At 37.2% G+C, this 23,757-nt stretch overlaps 1 protein-coding gene and 1 pseudogene across 1 annotated transcript in view; one reads left to right on the plus strand and one right to left on the minus strand.

Annotated features, from left to right (window-relative positions):
• Positions 1–2,217: 2,217 nt before the first annotated feature.
• Positions 2,218–23,757, plus strand: part of LOC103100675 (SLAM family member 9-like) — a 30,955-nt gene continuing 9,415 nt past the window's right edge. Inside the window, exons 1-2 of the mRNA XM_056816156.1 lie at positions 2,218–3,063; positions 4,543–4,651. Of these exons, the coding sequence (XP_056672134.1) occupies positions 2,965–3,063; positions 4,543–4,651 (208 nt within the window). The 5' untranslated portion in view covers positions 2,218–2,964. The remainder of the gene's footprint in view (positions 3,064–4,542; positions 4,652–23,757) is intronic.
• LOC107651324 (zinc finger protein 711-like) lies at positions 16,562–18,414 on the minus strand (annotated as a pseudogene).

Raw genomic sequence — 23,757 nt, forward strand, 5'->3', positions numbered from 1 at the left:
CACTTTTACAGGTATCTTAAGATGATATCTTAACATCTTTGAGATGACAAGATACTAGGAATGCAGAAGATAGAGCACTGGGTCTGGGCCTGGAATTAAGGAGAATTCTAATCCAGCCTCAGACACATCCTAGCTGTGTGACCCTGGACAAGTCATTTAACTTCTGTTGGCCTCCATTTATTAAACTGTGAAATGGGAATTATTACTACTACCTCACAGGGTTATTATGAAGATTGAATGAGATAAAATAATCAATTTTTACAGAGACAAACTCTTCTTCCTCAAACCTGGCCCAGATACACCAAGCTTTCTAAATATAGGTTTTATTCATTTTTTTCCCATACAATGTTCATTCAAGTCTCCCATGAAGAGCAAAGTAAAGCCTGACCTACTCCCATATAGGGTAAGAGTAGCAAGTATAAATTACTTTGTGATCCTTTTAAGTCTGGTTTCCATGATAAATGAATAGCCTTCAATAACATTATTGGTCTCCCATCTAATTTCTATCTTACTGGACCTAACTTACTTCTTCATGGACCACTCCCCCAGTGCCCAGGCCCCACACTCTTCTTTCTCATTTCCTCTTCACCTTCATTTTTAAAAGTTATTATTAAACCCCATCTGGCTCTTTCTACTTGATAGAAAGAGGAAGTCCCATTATATGGGTATAATTCACACACACAGAACCAGAAAGTGGTCCACTCAGTTCTTGCTATTAGTTGCAATGGCCCATCCCAAGCTGTGGCCTTTCCTCCTTCTCAGTCTTCTCCTGGGTGAGTACATACTGTGATCTGATGCTACAGGTGCTACACTTTCCAGTTTCTCCTTTTTCCCTTTTGCTATCCTCATCTATCTTGGTGGCTTTTGAACTAACTATTTTCCAAGTCAAGTCACTACTCTATAAAATTTAGGAATGTTGAGGGCCAGGTGGTCATTCAACAGTAATGGGTATTGATTTCTGTGAGTGCTTTCTGTGTATTTGCTCAAGCAGGGAATGAGCAAGTAGAAGCAATATGGTATGATAGATTGGATAAGGGTGCTGACTTGAATCAGAAATAGCTGGGTTCAAATCACAGCTAAGGCACTAGCTAAGTAATCATGGGCAAATCACAATGACATTTTCCCAATCTGTAAAATGGGAATACCTTTTATGATCATTTTGTGACTCAAATGAAATAATATATGAAAGACTTTGTAAACTTTAAAAACTATGTAAAATATGCATGTTTTTCAAAGCTCAGAATAGACTAGTCCATGATTTTACCTCAAAGAAATGCCAATGCTTTTTGTATTTCCTGTCCTCAGGGCTGGATGTACCTTAGAGAGAAGACTGGCAAATCCCCATTGTGTCAAATAATTTAACAGATAGAGAATGGGGAATAGGGGTTCTTCTTTCTGTATACCATAATTTGGTTCCTGTTTTCTGGGTCTTCTATTCTCTATTTGAGAATCCTTTTAGGATGATCTAAACTTAGGAACAATCATTGGCACACTGTGCCCAGGTTACCCATTCTTCCAAGGTAAAAATGTAACTCCACTTGTTCTTCCCTTCAAAAAGTAACTCCACTTGTTCTTAAATTCTTACAATCTAGCTTCTGATTTTATCATTCCACTAAAATGCTCTCTCCAAAATTATTATGCATCTTAGTTGCCAATTATAATGACATTTTCTCAAGCCTCATTCTCTTTGACCTTTATATAGCTTCTGACACTGTTGATTACTCTTTCTTCTCTCGAGGTTTTGATATAACTTGTTGCATACCCCTTCTTTCACAACCCCTTTACTGGTACCCTTCAGGTTAAAACCTTAGGGAGCCCCCAGCTGCCAGACTTGGGCCAAAAACCTGACTTTCTTGCCAGAAAGTCAGGATTTCTTTTTTCCCCCCATTGTTAGGTAGCCTTGAGGACCAAAGATCTGAGCCAGAGGGGAAGTATATAAGCTGCTTATTGGAATTGAAACTATCTAGGTTCCCAACTCTGGTTAATTTACCACACTGTATTCCCCTCTCTCCTTGTCATCTCCTCTTTTATACACACTGATCAGACTGTCAAGACTCCTCCTGCTTGACTGTTAGGTGATCACATTCTGTCCAGAAAGCTAGAGAATAATCCTAGAAAATGTGTGGAATGGATGAAACCAGCAAAGATTGTAGTGATTACTTCTTGCTCTCCTGTCTTCCCTTTAATCGTTTATTCATCCCTTTATCTATCACATTCTCTCCCAACCCTAACCTGTTTTGACTCTCTCAATATGGAGGAAAGTAGAACAAAAACTCATTCACATTAAGGTGTTAGTCATTTGCATTCAGGAAATCCTAAATCCTACTGTGTGCAACATACTGTACTCAGCCCCTTTGGCATGTCATAAAGGAGACATTATTCTCTAGGAGCTTACTCTGTGGTGGTGGTGGGGTACAAATGACAAGTAAAAATACTTGTCGGTAAGTGAGATAGATCTACAAAGGAAACCCAAGTATAGAAGTCAAGAAAAATAGAGGAATGGAGAGATAGATAACTTTGATCTGGAGGGAAGGAAGACAGAAGCAGCTTAATAGGATGCTTTACTCAGTGCTTTGTACATAGTCATGTGTACTTCCTTATTTTCAGATTTCTTGTAGAGGAATGTTTTATAATCTTTAAAGCTTTGTATCAACAGTTCTTCATTCTTTTTGTGTCTTGGAACTTTTGGCAGTCAGGTGAACATTATGGATCTTTTCTCCAAATAATGTTTTAAATGTATTTTTAAAATATGTGCGATTGTGAAGGAAACCAATTATGTTAAATTAATTATAAAAATGTTTCTAAAACACCTTTGTGATTCTCTCAATAGATGCAGAAAAAAAAACTTTTGACAAAATGTGCCACCAATTCCTACTGAAAACATAATAATAAATGGAGAATTCATAAAAAGATAAACAATATCTATCTAAAACCAAGAGAAAGCATTATTTGTAATGGGGATAAATGAGAAGCCTTCCCAGGAAGATCAGGGATGGAGCAAGCATGTCCATCATCACCATTACTGCTCAATGCTGTGCTAGAAATGCTAGCTATAACAATAAGGTAAGAAAAAGAATTTGAAGGAATAAGACTAGGCAATGAAGAAACAACACTAATAACTCTTTGCAGATGATATAACGGTGTTCTTAGAGAACCTTAGAGAACAAACTAAAAAAACTAATTGAAGCAATCATTTAACAAAGTTTTTGTATATAAAACTCACACAAATCACCAGCATTTCTTCATACTAGCAACAAATAATGGATAGAGATAGAGAAATTACAATTAAAGTAACTGTAGAAAATATATTCTTGGGAATCTACCTGCCAAAATAAATATGGGAAGTATATGAAAATAGTTACAAAATACTTTTCACACAAATAAAAACATCTAAACAAATTGAGAAATATTAATTGCTCATGGGTAGGCCAAGTCAATATAATAAAAATGATAATTCTAAATTCATTTATTTATTCAGAAATATACCAATCAAGCTTCCAAAGAATTTTTCTGTAGATCTAGGAAAAATGATAACAAAATTAATCTGGAAGAATATAAAGGTCAGGAATATCAAGGGAATCAATGAAAAAAAAAGTGAAGGAAGGTGGCCTAGCAATATCAGATTTCAAATGGTATAACTAAGTGGTAATCATCAAAACTATCTGGTATTGGCTAAAAAAATAAAGCAGTGGGCCAATGGAATAGATAAAGTACACAATACACAGCACAAAATGATCACAGTAATGAAGAGTTTGATATATCTGTCATAGGGAATTTGATCTGTTATTAAATGGTAGCTATTGATGGTCTATTGATAGGCTATTGGAGATTCAATTGTTGGGGTTGATGGTTGAATTTGTCAATTGAATACAATCAGCTGGAGATCAGTTATACAAAAATTTTGTTTATATTAAATTCTAAAGGAATGGGGATAGGAAAAGGAAATATAGAAATTGAATTGGAAAGTTAGGAAAGATATTTCTCTATATCTAATAATACTAGCTAAATTCCAGACCCTCCAAAATCTGTCTTTCACAAGATTGTTTCTTGCTTGATTTCTCAACTCTGACTTAACTCCTTACTCTATCTAAATATATAATATCTAACTTATTATCCTAAGGTAATTATTAATCTCCTTAAATCAGAAATTCACAACCTGCTTCCCTTCAGCCTGTCAGCTCCTTCACACAGACAGATTTTCTTGCTCTATACAGCTTCCTGGTGGAAATTCCAGAAGAACTGCACAGCAACTGTATCAAGATGTTTCAAGATATCCTTCTCTCTAAATCTTCCAAATCTCTCAGAGCAAGCTCCCTGGACACCCTTCTTTAACTAGGACTGTCCAAGGAGTGATTGTTGATTAACAGACTTTTCCCGAGACTCCTTGGGAAAATTCTTTCCCATCATCCTTTAGGATTCCACTCCGAGTTAAAGGAGTACAGTTTATTCAGAAACATGTCTTCAGCTCTATCACTTATTCCAATTTATCAAGAGTCTCTAATTTCTTACCTAATTAATAAATAACTTATTACATATCCAAAGATCCAAGCTTTGGGTGCAAGAACTCACTATCTGACAAGATTTCCTGTGACAACTGGAAAGCAGTTTGGCAAAAATGAACATAGACCAATATCTTACACTGTATGCCAAGGTAAGATCAAAATGGGTAAATGATTTATACATAAAGGAAGAATAATCATTAGCAAATTAGGAAAGCATAGAAAATTTAACTGTCTGAACTATGGATAAGGGAAGAGTTTATGACCACACAAAAGAATCACAGTAGGTAGAATGGATAATTTTGACTAGGTGAAGTTAAAAAGCTTTTGCACAAACAAAACCAATGTAGCCAAAATTAGAAGGGAAACAGGAGCAAATTTCTCTGATAAAGGTCTCATTTCTCAAATATATAGAGAACTGAATCAAATTCATAAAACCAAGACCCATTCCCCATTTGATAAATCAAACCTATTTTTAGTTTTCTGAAAAATGGGTCCTGAGGAAGTCGAGTTTAGAAATAATGTGGAAAGTGGAGAGGGAACAGTGGATGAGTAGAAGACTCACACGTGAGTAAAGGCATAAGAAGAGCTAGAGATTCATAGACAGTTAGAGCATGAAGAAATGATAGAAATAACTTGGAAGGATGGTGGTGCCCTTGACAGAAATAGGGGAGGGTAATAACAATTATTACTATGTGCCAAGCATTGTGCTAAGAGCTTTTTTATAAATATCTCATTTAGTTCTCATAACAACTCTAAGAGGTAAATGCTATTATTATCCCCATTTTACAGTTGAGGAAATTGAAGCAAACAGGTTGCAGCTTACCTAGTCTTGACAGACTCAGTGCTCTAGTCACTGGACCACCTAGCTGCCCTCCAATGGAGCTAGGGGTGACAAAAGCCATCTATGTCACATCCTTCCTCCCATTTCTCACCTCAGTGTCCATGACTTCTATTTTCTAAAAATCTAGAGGAATGAGTTAGTTCCAGAAATAGCTCTCAAATTTCATCCCCCCCACCCACACACTCATTTAGATCCCAGATGTTGTTTCTTTCTGTATTTCCCACAAAGAAGTGCCTCAATCAGTTGATTACGATGAAAATAAAAATCTAGTGGAACTGAATGTTACATTATAGCAGCTTATCCTAAAGTTGAATTTTAAACACCCTCTGCCTTCTCTTTTGGCCTGTTTTCCTCATTTTCATCCCAGAGATAAGTCCACGAAGAGTTTCCCTTCCCTTCCCTTCCCTTCCCTTCCCTTCCGTTCCCTTCCCTTCCCTTCCCTTCCCTTCCCTTCCCTTCCCTTCCCTTCCCTTCCCTTCCCTTCCCTTCCCGTCCCATTTTTGTCATTTAATTCATAGCTATAGTAGGGTACACAAAAAGAAAAGTGAAAATATTCCCTACAATTGCTTAATATATCTTATAAGCCACATTTAAAAATGTTTTTAAAATTTATTTTTAAATGTTTCCTTGGTTACATGATTCATTTTTTTCTCCCTCCCCTCTTTCCTCCCCACTTCCAGAGCTGACAAGCAATTCACTTGATACTTATTTCCATATTATTCACTTTTGTAATAGAGTAATCTTTTAAAAGCCAAAACCCCAAATCCTATACCCATGTAAACAAGTGATAAATCATATGTTATTCTTCTGCATTTCTACTCCCACAGTTCTTTCTCTCAATAGGGATAGCTTTCTTTCTCATAAGTCACTCAGGGATGTCCTGGATCATTGCATTACTATGCAAAAGTCTGTTACATTTGATCATTCCACAGTATTTCCATTTCTGTGTACAATGTTCTCCTTGTTCTGCTCATTTCGCTCTGCATCAGTTTGTGGAGGTCTTTCCAGTTGATATAGAAATCAGGCAGTGCATCACTCCTTATAGCACAATAGTATTTCATCACCATCATATAACACAATTTATTCAGCCATTCCCCAATAGAGAGACATCCTCTCATTTCCCATTTTTTTTGCTACTACAAAGAGTGCAGCTATGAATATTTTTGTACAAATATTTTTACATTATCTTTGGGATACAAACATAATAGAAGTATTGCTGGATCAAAGAGTATATATTATTTTAAAGGGCTTTAGGCATAATTCCAAATTGCCTTTCAGAATGGTTGATCAATTCACAACTCCACCAGCAATGCATCAGCATTGAAATTTTGCCACATCCCCTCCAGTATTTATCACTTTCCTTTGTTTTCATATTGGCTAATATGTTAGGTGTGAGGTGGTACCTCAGAGTTGTTTTGATTTGTATTTATCTAACCAGGAGGGGAGTTAGAACACTTTTTCAAGTGATAATTGATAGTTTTGATTTCTTCATCTGAAAACTTCCTATTCATATCCCTTTACCACTTGTCAATTGGGGAAATGGCTTGATTTCTTGTATATTTGACTTAGTTCCTTATAAATTTGAGAAATTAAACCTTTGTCAGAAATTTTTGTTATAAAATTTTCCCCCAGTTTGTTGCTTCCCTTCTAATTTTGGTTGCTTTGGTTTTGTTTATACAAAATCCTTTTTAATTTAATATAACCAAAATTATTCATTTTACATCTTGCAATCTGTCTCTTGCTTGGTCTTAAATTCTTTCCTTTCCCATAGATCTGACAGGTATACTATTCTGTGTTCTCCTAATTTATTTATGATTTTACTGTTAATATTTGTCATTTATCTATTTTGAATCTATCTTGGTATAGGGTATAAGATGTTGATCTAAACCTTATTTTTCCCATACTCTTTTTCAGTTTTCCCAGTGGTTTTGTCAAATTGCAGGTTCTTGTCCTGAAAGCTGGGAGCTTTGGGTTTATCAAACACTAGCTTGCTAAAGTTTGCCCCAAGTCTATTCTATGGATCCATCTTTCTATCTCTTAGCCAGTACCAAATTGACTACAAATGAATATTAATGAACTATTCTAAAGTGAAAGCCCAGAGCTTATTTAGAATGAATTAGTCACTTCCCTGGGTAACTGTGACTTTTTTTTCTCTAATGTATAGATAAGCACTGAATATGATACAAATGATCACCCACAAGTCTTAAAGTCAAAGAGAGCAGGGAAACCACTTCCCTGGTATCTACTTTCTTTGTATGTCTCAGAGCTGTCACTGATTCCACTTCCTGTCCAGCAGCCTTTCCTGTGGCCCACTCACTTTGTCACAGAGCTAGGCTCAGGCAGTACAAGTCTGGTTTACTCTTCCCTGTCCCATGTGATTGGGATGCTGATTTCCCTCCCACCATTATCTAATTTAAGCTACTCCTTCCTCAACCATGTGGATTGTCTTCAACAGCTCTCAGCTCCTCAGCTCTTTTCCTGTGGACCAGACCTTTCTCCACTTACTATAAATTTGAAGGAAGAAAGCAAAAAAAAAATTGGTCCTTGTCAGCCCAAAGTGATTTTCCTAGAGAGCCACAAACTATAATATCAGATAGCAGATTTCCTGCTGCTCTTGCTTTTTAAAATTCTTAATTGAAGCCCTATAGATTCTGTTCAATTTCCTTACTTTTACTTTGTGTGTTTACCTGTCTCAAATGTGTTTCTTGTAAACAACATATTGTAAGATTCTTTTTTTTTTGCACTCTGCTATCTGTTTCTGTTTTATGGATAAGTTTATCCAATTTACATTTACAGTTATGATTGCCATTTGTCTATTCCCCTCCATCTTGTTTTCTCCTTTTGGTCCTGCACTTTTTCCTTTCACTCTGTCCCTCCACACATGTATTTTGCTTTTAATTATTCCTCTCATTCTCCCTCCCTCATATTACTCCCCTCCCCATCACCCTCTTTCTTATTCCTCTTTTACTTCTCTATAAGGTAATACAGGATTCTATACACCAAACAGTCTGAATGTTATTCCCTCTCTGAACCAATTCTGATGAGAGTAAGGTTTAAGTATTGCTTGTCAACACCCTCATTCTCCTCTCTACAACAATAGTTATTTTTCTCACTTCTTTATGTGGTATAATTTACTTCTCTTTTCCCATTTCTCTTAATGCAATCCTCTTTTACCCCTTGATATTTTTTGCATGTCATCTTAAACAGCTTACTATCAAACCCTCTGTCTATGTATACTTCTTCTAATACTATGATGATGATAAAATTTTTAAGTTACAAATATTATCTTTCCATGTAGGAATATAAACAATTCAATTATTGAATCTCTTAAATTTTCTTTTTTCTTCTTTACCTTTTTATGCTTCTCTTGAATTTGTATTTTCACATCAGATTTTCGGTTTGTCTGGCCCTTTTATCAGGAATGCTTAGAAATCTATTTTTTAAATCACCATTTTTTCCCATGAAAAAATATGGTCAGTTTTGATGATTCTTGGTTGTAAACCATGGTCCTTTGCCTTCTGTAGTACCATATTTTAAGTCTTCTAATCCTTCAATGTAGAAGCTGCCAGATCCTGTGTAATCCTCATGGGGCTCTGCAATATTTGAATAATTTCTTTCTGGATGCTTACTGTATTTTCTCATTGGCTTGGGAGTTCTTGAATTTGGCTATAATATTTCTAGGAGTTGTCATTTGGAAATTATTACAGGAAGTGTTCTATGAATTCTTTCAATTTCTATTTACCTTCTTGCTCAAGAATATCAGGGCAGTTTTCTTTAATAACTTCTTCTAATATGATACTTATGATTTTTTAAAAATCAGGGCTTTCAGGTAGTCCAATAATTTTTAAATTGTCTCTCCTGGTTCTATTTTCCAGGTCAGTAGTGCTTTTTTTTTCAATGAGATAGTTCATATTTTCTGCTATTTTTTCACTCTTTTGATTTTGTTTTATTGTTTCTTGATGTCCCATGAAGTTATTGACTTCTGTTTGCCCAATTATAAGTTTTAAAGATGGATTTTCTTTCATGACCTTTTGAAATTCCTTTTCCTTTTGGTCCATTCTACTTTTCAAGGGAGTCTTTTCTTCACTGTATTAAAAAAAATCTTTTCCCAGAGGGTCAATTCTGTTTTTTTAAAATAATATTTTATTTGATCATTTCCAAGCATTATTCATTAAAGACAAAGATCATTTTCTTTTCATCCCCCAACCCCCATAGCCGACGCGTGATTCCACTGGGTGTCACATGTATTCTTGATTCGAACCCATTTCCATGTTGTCAATATTTGCATTAGAGTTTCATTTAGAGTCTCTCCTCTGTCATGTCCCCTCAACCGCTGTAGTCAGGCAGTTGCTTTTCCTCGGTGTTTCCACTCCCATAGTTTATCCTTTGCTTATGAATCGTGTTTTTTCTCCTAGATCCCTGCAGATTGTTCAGGGACATTACACCACTACCAATGGAGAAGTCCATTACATTCGATTATACCACAGTGTATTAGTCTCTGTGTACAATGTTCTCCTGGTTCTGCTCCTCTCGCTCTGCATCACTTCCTGGAGGTTGTTCCAGTCTCCATGGAATTCCTCCACTTATTATTCCTTTGAGCACAATAGTATTCCATCACCAACATATACCACAATTTGCTCAGCCATTCCCCAATTGATGGGCATCCCCTCGTTTTCCAGTTTTTGGCCACCACAAAGAGCGCAGCTATGAATATTTTTGTACAAGTCTTTTTGTCCATTATCTCTTTGGGGTACAGACCCAGCAGTGCTATGGCTGGATCAAAGGGTAGACATTCTTTTGTCGCCCTTTGGGCATAGTTCCAAATTGCCCTCCAGAATGGTTGGATCAGTTCACAACTCCACCAGCAATGAATTAATGTCCCTACTTGGCCACATCCCCTCCAGCATTCATTATTTTCCTTTGCTATCATGTTAGCCAATCTGCTAGGTGTGAGGTGATACTTCAGAGTTGTTTTGATTTGCATCTCTCTGATTATAAGAGATTTAGAACACTTTTTCATGTGCTTATTAATAGTTTTGATTTCTTTATCTGAAAACTGCCTATCCATGTCCCTTGTCCAACTATCAATTGGAGAATGGCTTGATTTTTTGTACAATTGATTTAGCTCTTTATAAATTTGAGTAATTAAACCTTTGTCAGAGGTTTCTATGAAAATTTTTTCCCAATTTGTTGTTTCCCTTCTGATTTTAGTTACATTGGTTTTGTTTGTACAAAAGCTTTTTAATTTGATGTAGTCAAAATTATTTATTTTACATTTTGTGATCCTTTCTATGTCTTGCTTGGTTTTAAAGCCTTTCCCCTCCCAAAGGTCTGACATGTATATTATTCTGTGTTTACCCAATTTACTTATGGTTTCCTTCTTTACGTTTAAGTCATTCACCAATTTTGAATTTATCTTGGTGTAGGGTGTGAGGTGTTGATCTATTCCTAATCTCTCACATACTGTCTTCTAATTTTCCCATCAGTTTTTATCGAATAGTGGATTTTTGTCCCAAGACCTGGGATCTTTGGGTTTATCGTATACTGTCTGGCTGAGGTCTCTTACCCCCAGTCTATTCCACTGATCCTCCTTTCTGTCCCTTATCCAGTACCAAATTGTTTTGATGACTGCTGCTTTGTAATATAGTTTAAGGTCTGGGACTGCAAGGCCCCTATCATATGTGTTTTTTTTTTTCATTATTTCCCTGGATATCCTTGATCTTTTGTTATTCCAAATGAACTTTGTTATTGTTTTTTCCAAATCAGTAAAGAAATATTTTGGGAGTTCCATGGGTATGGCACTAAATAGATAAATAAGTTTGGGTAGGATGGTCATTTTTATTATATTGGCTCGTCCTACCCATGAGCAGTTAATGTTTTTCCAATTGCTCAAGTCTAGTTTTAGTTGTGTGGCGAGTGTTTTGTAGTTGTGTTCATATAGTTCCTGTGTTTGTCTCGGGAGGTAGATTCCTAGGTATTTTATTTTGTCTAAGGTGATTTTGAATGGGATTTCTCTTTCTAGTTTTTGCTGCTGAGCTGTGTTGGAGATATATAGAAAAGCTGATGATTTATGTGGGTTTATTTTGTATCCTGCAACTTTGCTAAAGTTGTTGATTATTTCAATTAGCTTTTTGGTTGAATCTCTAGGATTCTTTAAGTAGACCATCATGTCATCTGCAAAGAGTGATAACTTGGTCTCCTCCTTGCCTATTTTGATGCCTTCAATTTCTTTTTCTTCTCTAATTGCTACTGCTAGTGTTTCTACTACAATGTCAAATAGCAGAGGTGATAATGGGCATCCTTGTTTCACTCTTGATCTTATTGGGAATTCATCTAGTTTATCCCCATTGCAGATGATATTAGCTGATGGTTTTAGATATATACTGTTTATTATTTTTAGGAACAACCCTTCTATTCCTATGCTTTCTAGTGTTTTTAATAGGAATGGGTGTTGTATTTTATCAAAGGCTTTTTCTGCATCTATTGAGATAATCATGTGATTCTTGTTGGTTTGTTTGTTGATGTGGTCAATTATGTGGATGGTTTTCCTAATATTGAACCAGCCCTGCGTCCCTGGTATAAATCCTACTTGATCATGATGGATGATCCTTCTGATCACTTGCTGGAGTCTTTTTGCTAGTATCCTATTTAAGATTTTTGCATCTATATTCATTAGGGAGATTGGTCTATATTTTTCTTTCTCTGATTTTGACCTGCCTGGTTTTGGAATCAGTACCATGTTTGTGTCATAAAAGGAGTTTGGTAGAACACCCTCTTTGCTTATTATGTCCAATAGTTTGTATAGTATTGGGATTAACTGTTCTCTGAATGTTTGATAGAATTCGCTGGTGAATCCATCAGGCCCTGGGGATTTTTTCTTAAGAAGTTCTTTGATGGCTTGTTGGATTTCATTTTCTGATATGGGATTATTTAAGAATTCTATTTCCTCTTCTGTTAGTCTAGGCAGTTTGTATTTTTGTATATATTCATCCATATCACCTAAATTGGTGTATTTATTGCCATATAATTGGGCAAAGTAATTTTTAATGATTGCGTTAATTTCCTCTTCATTGGAGGTGCTGTTCCCCTTTTCATCTTTGATGCTGTTAATTTGCTTTTCTTCCTTCCTTTTTAAAATTAGATTGACCAGTACTTTGTCTATTTTGTTTGCTTTTTCAAAGTACCAGCTTCTTGTCTTATTTATTAAATCAATAGTTCTATCACTTTCGATTTTATTAATTTCTCTCTTAATTTTTAGGATTTCTAGTTTGGTTTTCTGCTGGGGGTTTTTAATTTGATCGCTTTCAAGTTTTTTTTATTTGCATTTCCAATTGATTGATCTCTGCTCTCCCTAGTTTGTTGATATATACACTCAGGGATATGAATTTACCTCTGATTACCTCTTTGGCTGCATTCCAAATGGTTTGAAAGGATGTCTCACCATTGTCATTTTCCTCAATAAAATTATTAATTGTTTCTATGATTTCTTCTCTAACTAAATGATTTTGGAGTAACATATTGTTTAATTTCCAATTAGTTTTTGATTTGGTTTTCCATGTACCTTTACTGATCATTATTTTTATTGCCTTGTGATCTGAGAAGGCTGCAGTCATTATTTCTGCTTTTCTGCATTTGTGTGCTATGTTTCTGTGACCTAATGTATGGTCAATTTTTGTGAATGTGCCATGTGGTGCTGAGAAGAAGGTGTATTCCTTTTTATCCCTATTTATTTTTCTCCATATGTGTATTAATTCTAATTTTTCTAAGATTTCATTCACTTCTTTCACCTCTTTCTTATTTATTTTTTGATTTATCTAAATTTGATAATGGTTGGTTTAAGTCTCCCATTAATATGGTTTTACTGTCTATTTCTTCCTTCAATTCTCCTAGTTTCTCCATTAGAAATTTGGGTGCTATATTATTTGGTGCATACATGTTGATTAGTGATATTTCCTCATTATCTAAAGTCCCTTTTAACAAAATATAATTACCTTCCCTATCCCTTTTGATCAGGTCTATTTTTGCTTTGGCTTTATCAGATATCATGATTGCCACTCCTGCCTTCTTTCTGTCAGTTGAAGCCCAGAAGGTCTTACTCCATCCTTTAATTCTGACCTTGTGGGTGTCAGCCCGCCTCATGTGTGTTTCTTGAAGACAACATATGGTAGGGTTTTTTATTCTAATCCATTCTGCTATTTGTCTATGTTTTATGGGTGAGTTCATCCCATTCACATTCAAAGTTATTACTGTCATTTGTGGACTCCCTGGCATTTTGATATCCTTCCCTGGTTGTAACCTTTTCTTCTTTGGCTCTACCTTTTAGTCCAGTGATTTACTTTAAATCAGTCCCCCTTGTCCCCTCTCTTGATATGTTTCCCTTTTTAGTCCCTCCCTTTTTGCTCCCTCCCCTTCCCCCCCTCTTTCCCTCCCCTTTTTTTCCCTCTGCCCCTCCCCCCCTTGGTTTTCCCTTCTCCCTACCTTTGTTGGGTAAGATAGAATTCAAGATCCCAATGGATCTGGATGTTCTTCCCTCTCAGAGTTGATTTACCTGAGAGTAAGGTTTAAGTAAAAACTCTCTACCTCTCCTTCTTATAGGAGTTTTCTTCCCCTCCCGTTCCCATGTGAATCTTTTTGTGAGAACGATTATTCTATTTGGTCTTTCTTTTCCCCCTATGTACACATTACATTTTCCCCATATGTTAGTATACATAGATTGATATAAATGTAATCCTTATAGAAGAGAGTTTGAGTAAAAGAAGAAGATAACATTTTTCTCCTTTTCCCTTTCCTTCATATTTATCTTTTCAGGTATTCCATGCTCTTTGATTTTCGATATCAAACTTTCCACAGAGCTCTGGTCTTTTCATTGCAAAAAGTTGGAAATCTTCTATTTTGTTGAATGCCCATACTTTCCCTTGGAAGTATATAGTCAGTTTTGCTGGATAGCTGATTCTTGGTTGAAGACCCAGCTCTCTTGCCTTTCTGAAGATCATGTTCCATGCCTTACGATCATTTAGAGTAGAACTTGCAAGGTCTTGTGTGACCCTGATTGGCATTCCTTTATATCTAAATTGTCTTTTTCTGGCTTCTTGTAGGATTTTTTCTTTTGTTTGAGAGTTTTGGAATTTGGCAATTACATTCCTGGGAGTTGTCTTTTGGGGGTTTAGTGTAGAAGGTGTTCTGTGAGCTCTGTCAGTGGCTGTATTGCCCCCTTGTTCTAGAATCTCTGGGCAATTTTCTTTGATTATCTCTTGTATTACGATGTCGAGTTTGGTGTTTATTTCTGGCTTTTCTGGAAGCCCAATTATTCTTAAATTATCTCTTCTCCCTCTATTTTCCAAATCTGTCACTTTGTCAGTGAGATATTTTATGTTCTCTTCCAATTTCTTGCTCTTTTGGCTTTGCTTTATTAGTTCTTGTTTTAAAGCCTGGTTTTCTTTTACAGTTTGGTCAAACTGGTTTTGTAGATGCGTGAATTTCTTTTGCATTATTTCCCACTTTTCCTCCCAGAAGGCTTCCATCTTTTTTGATCATTTCAGATTCAAATTCTTCATGGGTTTGTGGAGAGTTTCCATTTCCTTTGGAAGGTTTTGGAGCATTTGCTTGTCTTTCCTCTTCTATCTCCTCTGTGTTTTGTATTTTTGCTCCATAAAATGTGTCCAAAGTCGCCCCCTTCTTCTTGTTTCTTTTGGAATTTTGGGACTGAGTCAGGTTGTTTTCAGGATGTGGCCTTCAGAATAGCCGGCTCCCGAGGCCCTTTTGCCAGCCCTGAGGGTTGCTGTTGTTCCAGACGACCCTGCTCTCTGAGGGGGAGGGGCCGCGGCTTCCAGGAGCTCCGAGGGCTCCTCCCAGGGGGTTAGCATGTGGACAACAGTTGTGTGCAAACATGAAGCAACTTAAAAAAGGTAAAACATACACATTTTATGCATAACATTTATGAATAGGTTTTTCATTAAATAGCCCTAGATCAGCTTGTTATATTAAATGCCATTTTGATTTGGAGCATGCTAATACAAAGCATCATTTAAAATGAATGTGTATATTAAATTTATATATTGTAAACTGGAGATGCATCTTTGAATTAATTTCATTGGCAGCATATTATTCTGGCTAAATACTGCATAAATACTGCCTCAGAATGAAAATGCATGTTTATATTATAAAATTTTTATTTTCAATGGCATAAAATTGCACCTTTTAATTAATTTAGTCAAGTTGGACTAGAATAATCATGTCTAAGACTGTCCTAAAGAACCTCTAAATATTTACTGTAATTTAATAAAGTTGTGTTCTTTGAACCATTTTTTAAACTTTTTTAAATTTTAAAAGAAGCTTCCTAAAATATTAAGGAAAAATAGTACTGAATTGCAACACTATTGCTGCAATGATTTGATTTCAAATCCACATTAGATACAGGTATACTTTTGCAAACTGTGCCATATAGAAGAACATTCAACTGTAGTGTCAGGCAAAAGGGAAATTATATACACCCTCCCTCCCTTATTCTCAGCAATGAACTATTGCCCCATACCTCTTAATTTAATTCTATCTTTTAAAAAACCTATCTAACCTATCTAATAATGAAATAGGTTAGCAGCTCTGAAACTCAGCTTTTAAAAGTACTGAATTAACCTAAAAAGCTTCTGAATGAAATGCTTTTTAAAATGGACAAATGAAACAACAACTATTTCTGGAAACTCATTCCAGATGTTCTAGAAAAGCCTGATGATGAAGTATGATCAATGATCAATTGCCATCTCTCCTACTTCTGCCTTCTCAATCCCAAAATTGCATAAGTGAAGCTTGGTTGTTCTAGAAGCGTTCCTGATCTCCCATCCCACCATTATAGAGACCAATGATGTTTCTCATCAATCAAACAGCACATTCAGTTCTCTTTTCCTCTTTTCTCTCTGCCCCCTTCTGCCTAACAATGCATAATAATACTATGAAATAAACATTCAGCAGCCTTTCTGCAACCATTCTGTGGAGCTCCCTAATCACAATCTATAAATAGTGCTTGAGCTATGATGAGCAAGTCTTTGGGTTATCAGATCACTGTCAACCCAAATACATTTTTAAGACTTTTAAGACAAAGAATGTAAGGTTATGATTTCATATCAAAGTTTGGAACCAGGAGAAACAGCTTCATGAGATTTTCATTTTCTCTAGTCAATGTAATCCCAGTCTCTAAATTCTGTTTTTTATTATATATATCATTTTATATAATGGTCTCTTTATGGTGTCTCATTATATGTTGATTTTTTTCTGATGGCCTATGGATTCCCTTTTTGCAGTATTCACATGTATGTGGGTGGTCTTTTGTATGTATGGAGATTACATGTCGCTTAAAGCCAGAGGCATCTGTAGTATTATAGTCACAATAACGACACTGGTAAATTTTCCTTCTGCTATGGGTCTTCATGTGCTTCTTAAGTTCAGTCTGCTGCCTAAATCCTCTCTTGCATCATTTTTTTAAAGGGGGGTCTCTAGTATGAACAGAGAGGATATGGCCACTGAGCACAAATGGATCAGATGTTCTAAAGTCACAGTGTCTACACTAATGGACTTTGTACCTTTATGGGTTTCACCATGCTTTTTGAGCTCAGAAGGACAATGAAAGCCCTTTTCACACATTTCACATTTGTGGGGGAAATCTTTAGTAATGATATGTTGCTTAAGGTCACTTGAATTGGTGCTCTTGTGGTCACAGTGAGGGCACTAATGTGTTTTATGTCCTTGGAAAACTCCAGGTGCTGCTGAAGCTCAGCTTCATCAGAGAAGGCTTGGGGGCAGCGCTCACATTTATATGGTAAAACAGTGCTGTGTTTGGCTTTCATGTGAGTTTTAAGATTAGACTGATCAGCGCACCAGAAAATATAGTGGTGACAATGGTATGACTTTTCCCCTGTATGGGTCCTCATGTGCTTCTTAAGTTCAGAGGGGTGATGAAATCCCTTCCCACACTCAACACAAAAATGAGGAAAATGTTTGTTATGAAAGGTGAGTAAATGTCTATTCAAGAGTCCTTGTTCTGCATTTTCATAGTCACAGTATTTGCATTTATAAAGCTTGTTTAAAATCAGTGGACTAGCTTCTTTGTATCTTTTTGTGAATTCTGTGAGTTCAAGTGTTTTATTGACTTTATTTATGAGCTGATGGCTTTCTAAGCGGTTATGAAAACTTATTTTCTTACTAGTTGTGAAGTCACAATCTGTACACTGGTATTTTTTCTTGATCATATGATCAGGATGATACTTCATGTGTCTTTTCAAGAATCCTCTGGATTTAAACTTCTTCCCACAAATATAGCAAGGGTATACAGTCAAAGGCTGCCCATTGGGACCAATTATAATAGCTGTTTGCCATAGCCTGCTTTCTCCCCGTTTCCTTCTCTTGGACTTCTGTTTAAGTGCTTTATTTGTGTTAACACTATCAAAAATCTGAAGGTACTGTGCTGAGGTACCATCTTTATTTTCTAATCTGGTGTTCAAATTATTTCCTGGAATAATCTTCATACCTCTGGGGAAGACTTTCATCTCCATATGCTGCAGCCCAGGCTACAGGAACAAATGTTTTATTCACACCAGAATCTTCCACCTGGGCCTTAGGAAGAGCAGGGGCTTACTCATCCCCTGCAACGACTTCCATGTAAACTTCATCAGCTATGTCAGCACAATCGATATCTTCACCCTCATGAGATGAGTCTTTAACTGCCATGTAAACCATCTTCTCCCGCTGCAATGGCCAACACATCCCAGCTGATCAAGTACTCCAGGGACAGAATGTCCATTGCGGAAATCACTGTAACAACTTCTGTTCCACCTATTTCCACATCATCTTCATCTTCATCTTCAGCTTTAAAAATATATACTTTTATAACTTCTGAACCAAACTCATCTTCTTTAGTGACATTATCATTGGAAGCTTCAGTGGTGACTTTTACTGGTGGGTTTTCAATTTGGTCTATTTTCTCTACATCTTCATCCACCAAATCCTGCATTGTTACAGTATGGGGCCCTTTGGATTCCTGTGGCTGCAATCCAAGACCTCCACCACTGGGATCCATACTGGGACTAATGCCACCTGGAGGCCATATCCATGCACCTGCAACGCTCATTCTTTTTTCTTTTTTTCTTTTACTTATATCTTAAAAGTAGACTCTGTTTTCAGGGTAGTGAGTATACTCTCTAAAACTTCAATTTTTCCTTGCTGCTATCCTCAGCTCTAGTTCTGGTTTTCTGCAAGTTTCAGTTCTTCCAAGGTGATACGACAACATGTAGGCTGAGAGCTCTGGACTGAGCTCTCACCGCTGATTCAGTCTTCTCTAGGGACTTCTAATGGCTTACAGACCTTAGAACACTGTGAGCTATTTTGCTCCAGGGCTAGGAGCTTCACCACAGACTTGAATAGGCCAAGCACTATGGACTTCTGGCACTGCAGGCTTGTACCAGAGCTTGGGACTTCAAGGGTGTGGCATGCTCTGTTGCTGCTTAGGCAGGGTCCTGGGGCCTCAGAGTTGGCTTGTGCCCAGGTTTGGAACCTGACACACTAAGTGAGGGTTTGGTGGCCTGTACTTCTCTGTGCAATTTTACTTCTTGTTCTCCTGTGGAAATAGATCCTTTCTATATACCCTTCAAGTTGTTTTCTACAGGAGTGCTACTTCACTCTGTCCCCTTTTTGATTCTGTGTTTCTAGTCTTTTTGAGGTGCTATTTTAAGGTTGGTTGGAGGAGGAATCTGAGTGGTTCCAGCTTTTACTGCTGCTAAGCCTCTATCTTGGCTCTGCCCTCTAGCTCTTATTTTTTTTTTTAGCTCTTTCAGAGCCTGAGACTAATTCATTTGTTTTGAAGTTTTGTGTCCATTTGCTTTGCTTTCACTGTTCCCTTCTGCTTCTGTGCATTGCTCTTCTTTGTTTCCATAAAACTTTTATATATATATATATATATATATTGATGTTGCTCATTTTCCCAGGCTTTTTTTTTAACTTTTTTTTTTTCACTTAAAGTTGGGCTTTGTTCTCAGGGTAGAGAGGATACTCTCTTAAACTTCACGATTTCCTTGATGTTTCCCTTAGGTCTATTTCTTCTGGGTTTCTGCAAGTTTCAGTTCTTCTAAGGTGGTTTGAAGCCTTGTGGGCTGGGAGAACTGAAAGCCATCCCCCACTGCTGTTTCAACTTCTCATGCGATTGCTGATGGCTTGCAGAGCTCAGAGCACTCTGAGATACCTTGTGCTGGGGCTCAGAGCCTAGCATCAGTCTTGGGCAAGGGCTTTGGGCCTCACTCTGAGTTTGTACAGGTCAGGCACCCTGAGGGCTGCCTTGCCCTGGGACTTCACTTTGAGCAAAGGTGGACTCTGAGCCTCACTCTAGGCTCTAGGACACAGTGGACTGCCTTGCACTGGGGCTCTGAGCCTTGGTCTGGGCTTACTGAGACCAAGTATATCATATACTGCCTTGCACTGGAGTTTGGTTCCTCACTGCAGCCTTGAACTGTGGCTCTGGGCTTACACAGTCTGCTACACAGACTGCCTTATGCTGGGTTTGAGTATGGGCTCTAGGCTTCCCCTTGGGTTCACAGCAGATTGACTCCTTGCTAACTGTCTTGAGCTGGAGCTTGGAGCCTTGGTTTGAGCTTGGGCAGGGACTCAGAGCCTCCCTATACAGCCAGGCAGCTTGTGGACTATGCAGTGTTAGGGCTTGGCATCTTGGAAGGCTTGGGCTGGAACTTTAAGGAGTAGGTGCTGGGGTTGCACTGCTGTTGGCTTAGGGCAATTAGGCAGGGTCTCAGGGTCTGGACATTGTCTTGGGTCCAGGTTCAGAACAGTAGATGTGGGGTTGGGGTGCTTACAGTGGGCTTGCACCAATACTCTTTGCTGTGACCTCCTGCAGGCTGTGATCCCCTCTTACCCCAGTGAACCAGATCCTCTATGCCTACATTTCAAGTTGCTCTCTGCATGAAATTTGCTTCACTCCATTTCTTGGTTGGTTCTTTTACTCCTATATTGGTTCTCAGGAGTTATTTTAAGGTTGGTTGGGGCTCCCTGTTTCTACTAAACCTTTTTGGCTCTGTCCCTCTATGTATCCTTTTAAAAGCCCTGCTAGAGGGCATGACTGAGTGCCTTTAACAGTAATCTTAAGACTATTCCACTTGTCCCTTTTGTCTCACAGGCAGCTAGATCCTGGAAATGAGAGGAAAACAGATATTCACTGTAGTAGTATGGGAAATTGCCATAGTGAGGAGTAGAATTACTTATGCAAGCTTTGCATGAGAGAAACTCATGACTTGAAGGGTCTCATGACTCAAAGCCTCCAGCTAGGGATCCTAGGACAATGTATACATAGTGACTTACAGGGTCCTGAGATAATAATTCTTGATATTACAGAGGAAATTTTTACTAAAAGGAAGTACATTCAACAGATGCTTGAAAATCCTATGATCTAATGAATAAATAACATTTATGATCCAGATATGATATTGACCCCTACTCTTACTCTCTTGGCTACATCATTCACTCAACTTCAATTCATGCTCAAAAGTCCGGGGTTCCAAGAGAACCATCACCATGTTGTTCCAACTCAAAACTATTTTCTCAAGATTCTAGTGAATAACATATGTGTTTGTCTCTATGTGCGTAGGGGGATACCTCTTATTATGCCACTCAAGACAAGGGCAAGGCCTTCAAGATTTTTTCCTTTTTCTGAATATCCTTCTTTGAAGCTCTTTTTCTTTTCCCCTGTCTCCATCAATTGCCAATACCCACCCTCCACACCTCCTTTGCCCTGCATGCCTTCAAGTGCACACTACTTACTTTCTGCATCAGTTCAATAGGAGAGGGAATGGGAAAGGAGCTAATATCCAGTATCTTGGATATTTAATTATAGTAAGGAAGCAGTGTATGGGTGTTCAAGGAAGACACCAGGTTGTGACCATTATGAATGCTGTAGCTTCTTGGAGCCGTAGATGAGAGTTGAGTTCCAGGTGGACCCAGAAGGTGGGTGAGCAGCACTGAAAAGGGTTTCAAGGCTTGCCAAACCCTTTTCAGTGCTGTTCATGCACCTTCCTGGTCCACCCTGGTAAACCACCTTCACGGTCCACCCTGGTAAACCACCTCCACATATGGGCTAAACAAGATTGAAGATAAGATAGATCATACACCCATCAGTGAGTTAGGGAGGTGTCTATCCCAAGAATGCATTGACTTTCCTTGGCAAAATGGGTGGATGACAGCAATTTGTTTCAACAGTCATTAAGGTGGCCAAAGCAAGTGCTGTGGAATGCTTATGGCTTGGTCAGAGATTGAAGAAGCTAAACATTCACTGCATCCCAGGCCATCACCAGCCATCTTAACTTTTGTCTTGCCACTGAACTTGAATGACTGAAAGAGAGAGTGAGTCTGACAATTTTGGGCAACTTTGCTTCACTTAAGTTCAATTCATGCACAATATCACTTATGATATCATTGATCCTCTTTGAAAATGAAGGACAAACAACAACATTAAGGAAAATGTAAGCTTTAGAGCATAGTGGCAGTCATCCTTTGCCCCACCTCTTTTTTAAGAGAAGGGATTTGATGCACCCAAGTGACATATGCATCAAAGTTTTACTGATGCTCATAATTTCAGATGGTATAAAGTTGGGAGGGATCACCAACATAGGGGATGACAGACAGTACTGAGATCCCAGATCTGGAATTCTGGCCTGAAGCTAACAAGATATATATAAATATATATATATATATATATATATATATATATATATACATATATATATATGTGTGTGTGTGTGTGTGTGTGTGTAAAGTCTTGTGCTTGGATCAAAAAGCAACTGCCCAACCAAAGCCTAGGGAGAACCTGCTTTTAAAATCAGTTTCATGAGTAATTAATAGCTGCTTTTGTTCTTGGCAGTCCTCAGAGTTTGTAGTTTTGGTCTTTTATTTTTCCAATGCAACCACTTAAAAATAAAAAAAGCACACCCTAGGATCAATCAGGATGGTGACTATATCATTATCTTAATGTTTTGGGTGGAATGGAAAGAAGATGCTACATATGTGTGTTTCAGCTCTGTGACCTGGAACTATTTTATGAGAATTCAATTCTAATCATTTCCTGGAGATGGGGCATCAGTCTCCTAAATTTTATCTATACAGCCAGGAATCCCATCAGTGCTATACAAATAGTTCTCTATTTGACCTCAATGGGTGTTTATTCAGGTTTTTACTTCTATTTCTATCTTCCCAGAAGTCTTAAGAAAAAGCTTGCTGAGTACTTGCAGAGAATAGTCCAAGATGTACTTAGAGGACCTTTTGATTTTTTTCAAAGAAGTGAATTGTCTTTATTCCTTTTATCTGTTTAGTCCTTATAGGATCAGCTTCTCTCACTTGGAGCCCATTGAGGACAGGCCACAAGTATCTATTGGTTTTGAGCCATTGACTTCCATCGACTCTAAGTCACCCTTCTCACTTTCCTGCTCATTGTGTTTCCAAGACCTGGGATTTCTTGAAGCTTATGAATAGAAGCAAAGATGATTCCTTCTGTTTAGAGTTATGTGCATCAGGTTCATCTGTGAGTTATATTACTACAGAGAATTTAGGGCTATATGAGTCCTTAGAGGAAAATAGCTTTCAAAGAGGTGCCTTGACTTGTTTCAAGGTACCCAGCTAGCTAGTGTCAGAGTCTCAGCCCAGGACACCTGTCTACATCATTTAGATAAATTCTATCATGTGGCTAAAGAGATTCAGGTAGAGCAGATAGAAAGGGTAGTCTGATTTTTCTCTTCTGTCACTGTTCTTTTTTCTCTATCCTTATTTTTGTCTTCTCTTTTTAAAAAAAATGTAATGACTGCAGTACTCAGTCTATTACATAAAATAATCATTCTTGAATGTCAAGCTCCAATTGAGTCTTTATATATACAGAAGTATTTCTGTCAAATAATTTTTACCTTTATATCCATATAGACCTAAGTAGTTTTTTAAAAAATAAAAAAATTAGAGTAATGCATTAACTAAGAAACATATACAAACCAAAAAGAACTGGTGGTGGTGGGGAATCCTAGAAAAGAGCTGGGGGAAAAAAACACTCATCATTCAATCCATTTAAATGTTAACCAGTTAGGCTTAGACCTTAAAGTATGGGATCTGGGTATAGTTTAATCTTATTGGTCAAAACATTTATCTAAGATACCAGTCCTTCAGAATAAAATAATCACAGAAATAGTTTGGCATTTTTTATTCTGCTTTTCTTTTAAAAAATAAGTTAATTTAGTATTTTACTTGTTTTAAACATTCATTCAAAAATATAAAGTAAAAAACTTATACTTCAATCTACAGTTCACTTTCTGAAGGTAGATAGTATTTTTCATCAGGAATTCTTCAAAATTGTCCATTCTGCTATCCTCTTCTGTTTTACGTATGAGTGAA

The sequence above is a fragment of the Monodelphis domestica genome, chromosome 2 (genome assembly GCF_027887165.1).
Source record: "Monodelphis domestica isolate mMonDom1 chromosome 2, mMonDom1.pri, whole genome shotgun sequence".
NCBI lineage: Eukaryota > Metazoa > Chordata > Mammalia > Didelphimorphia > Didelphidae > Monodelphis > Monodelphis domestica.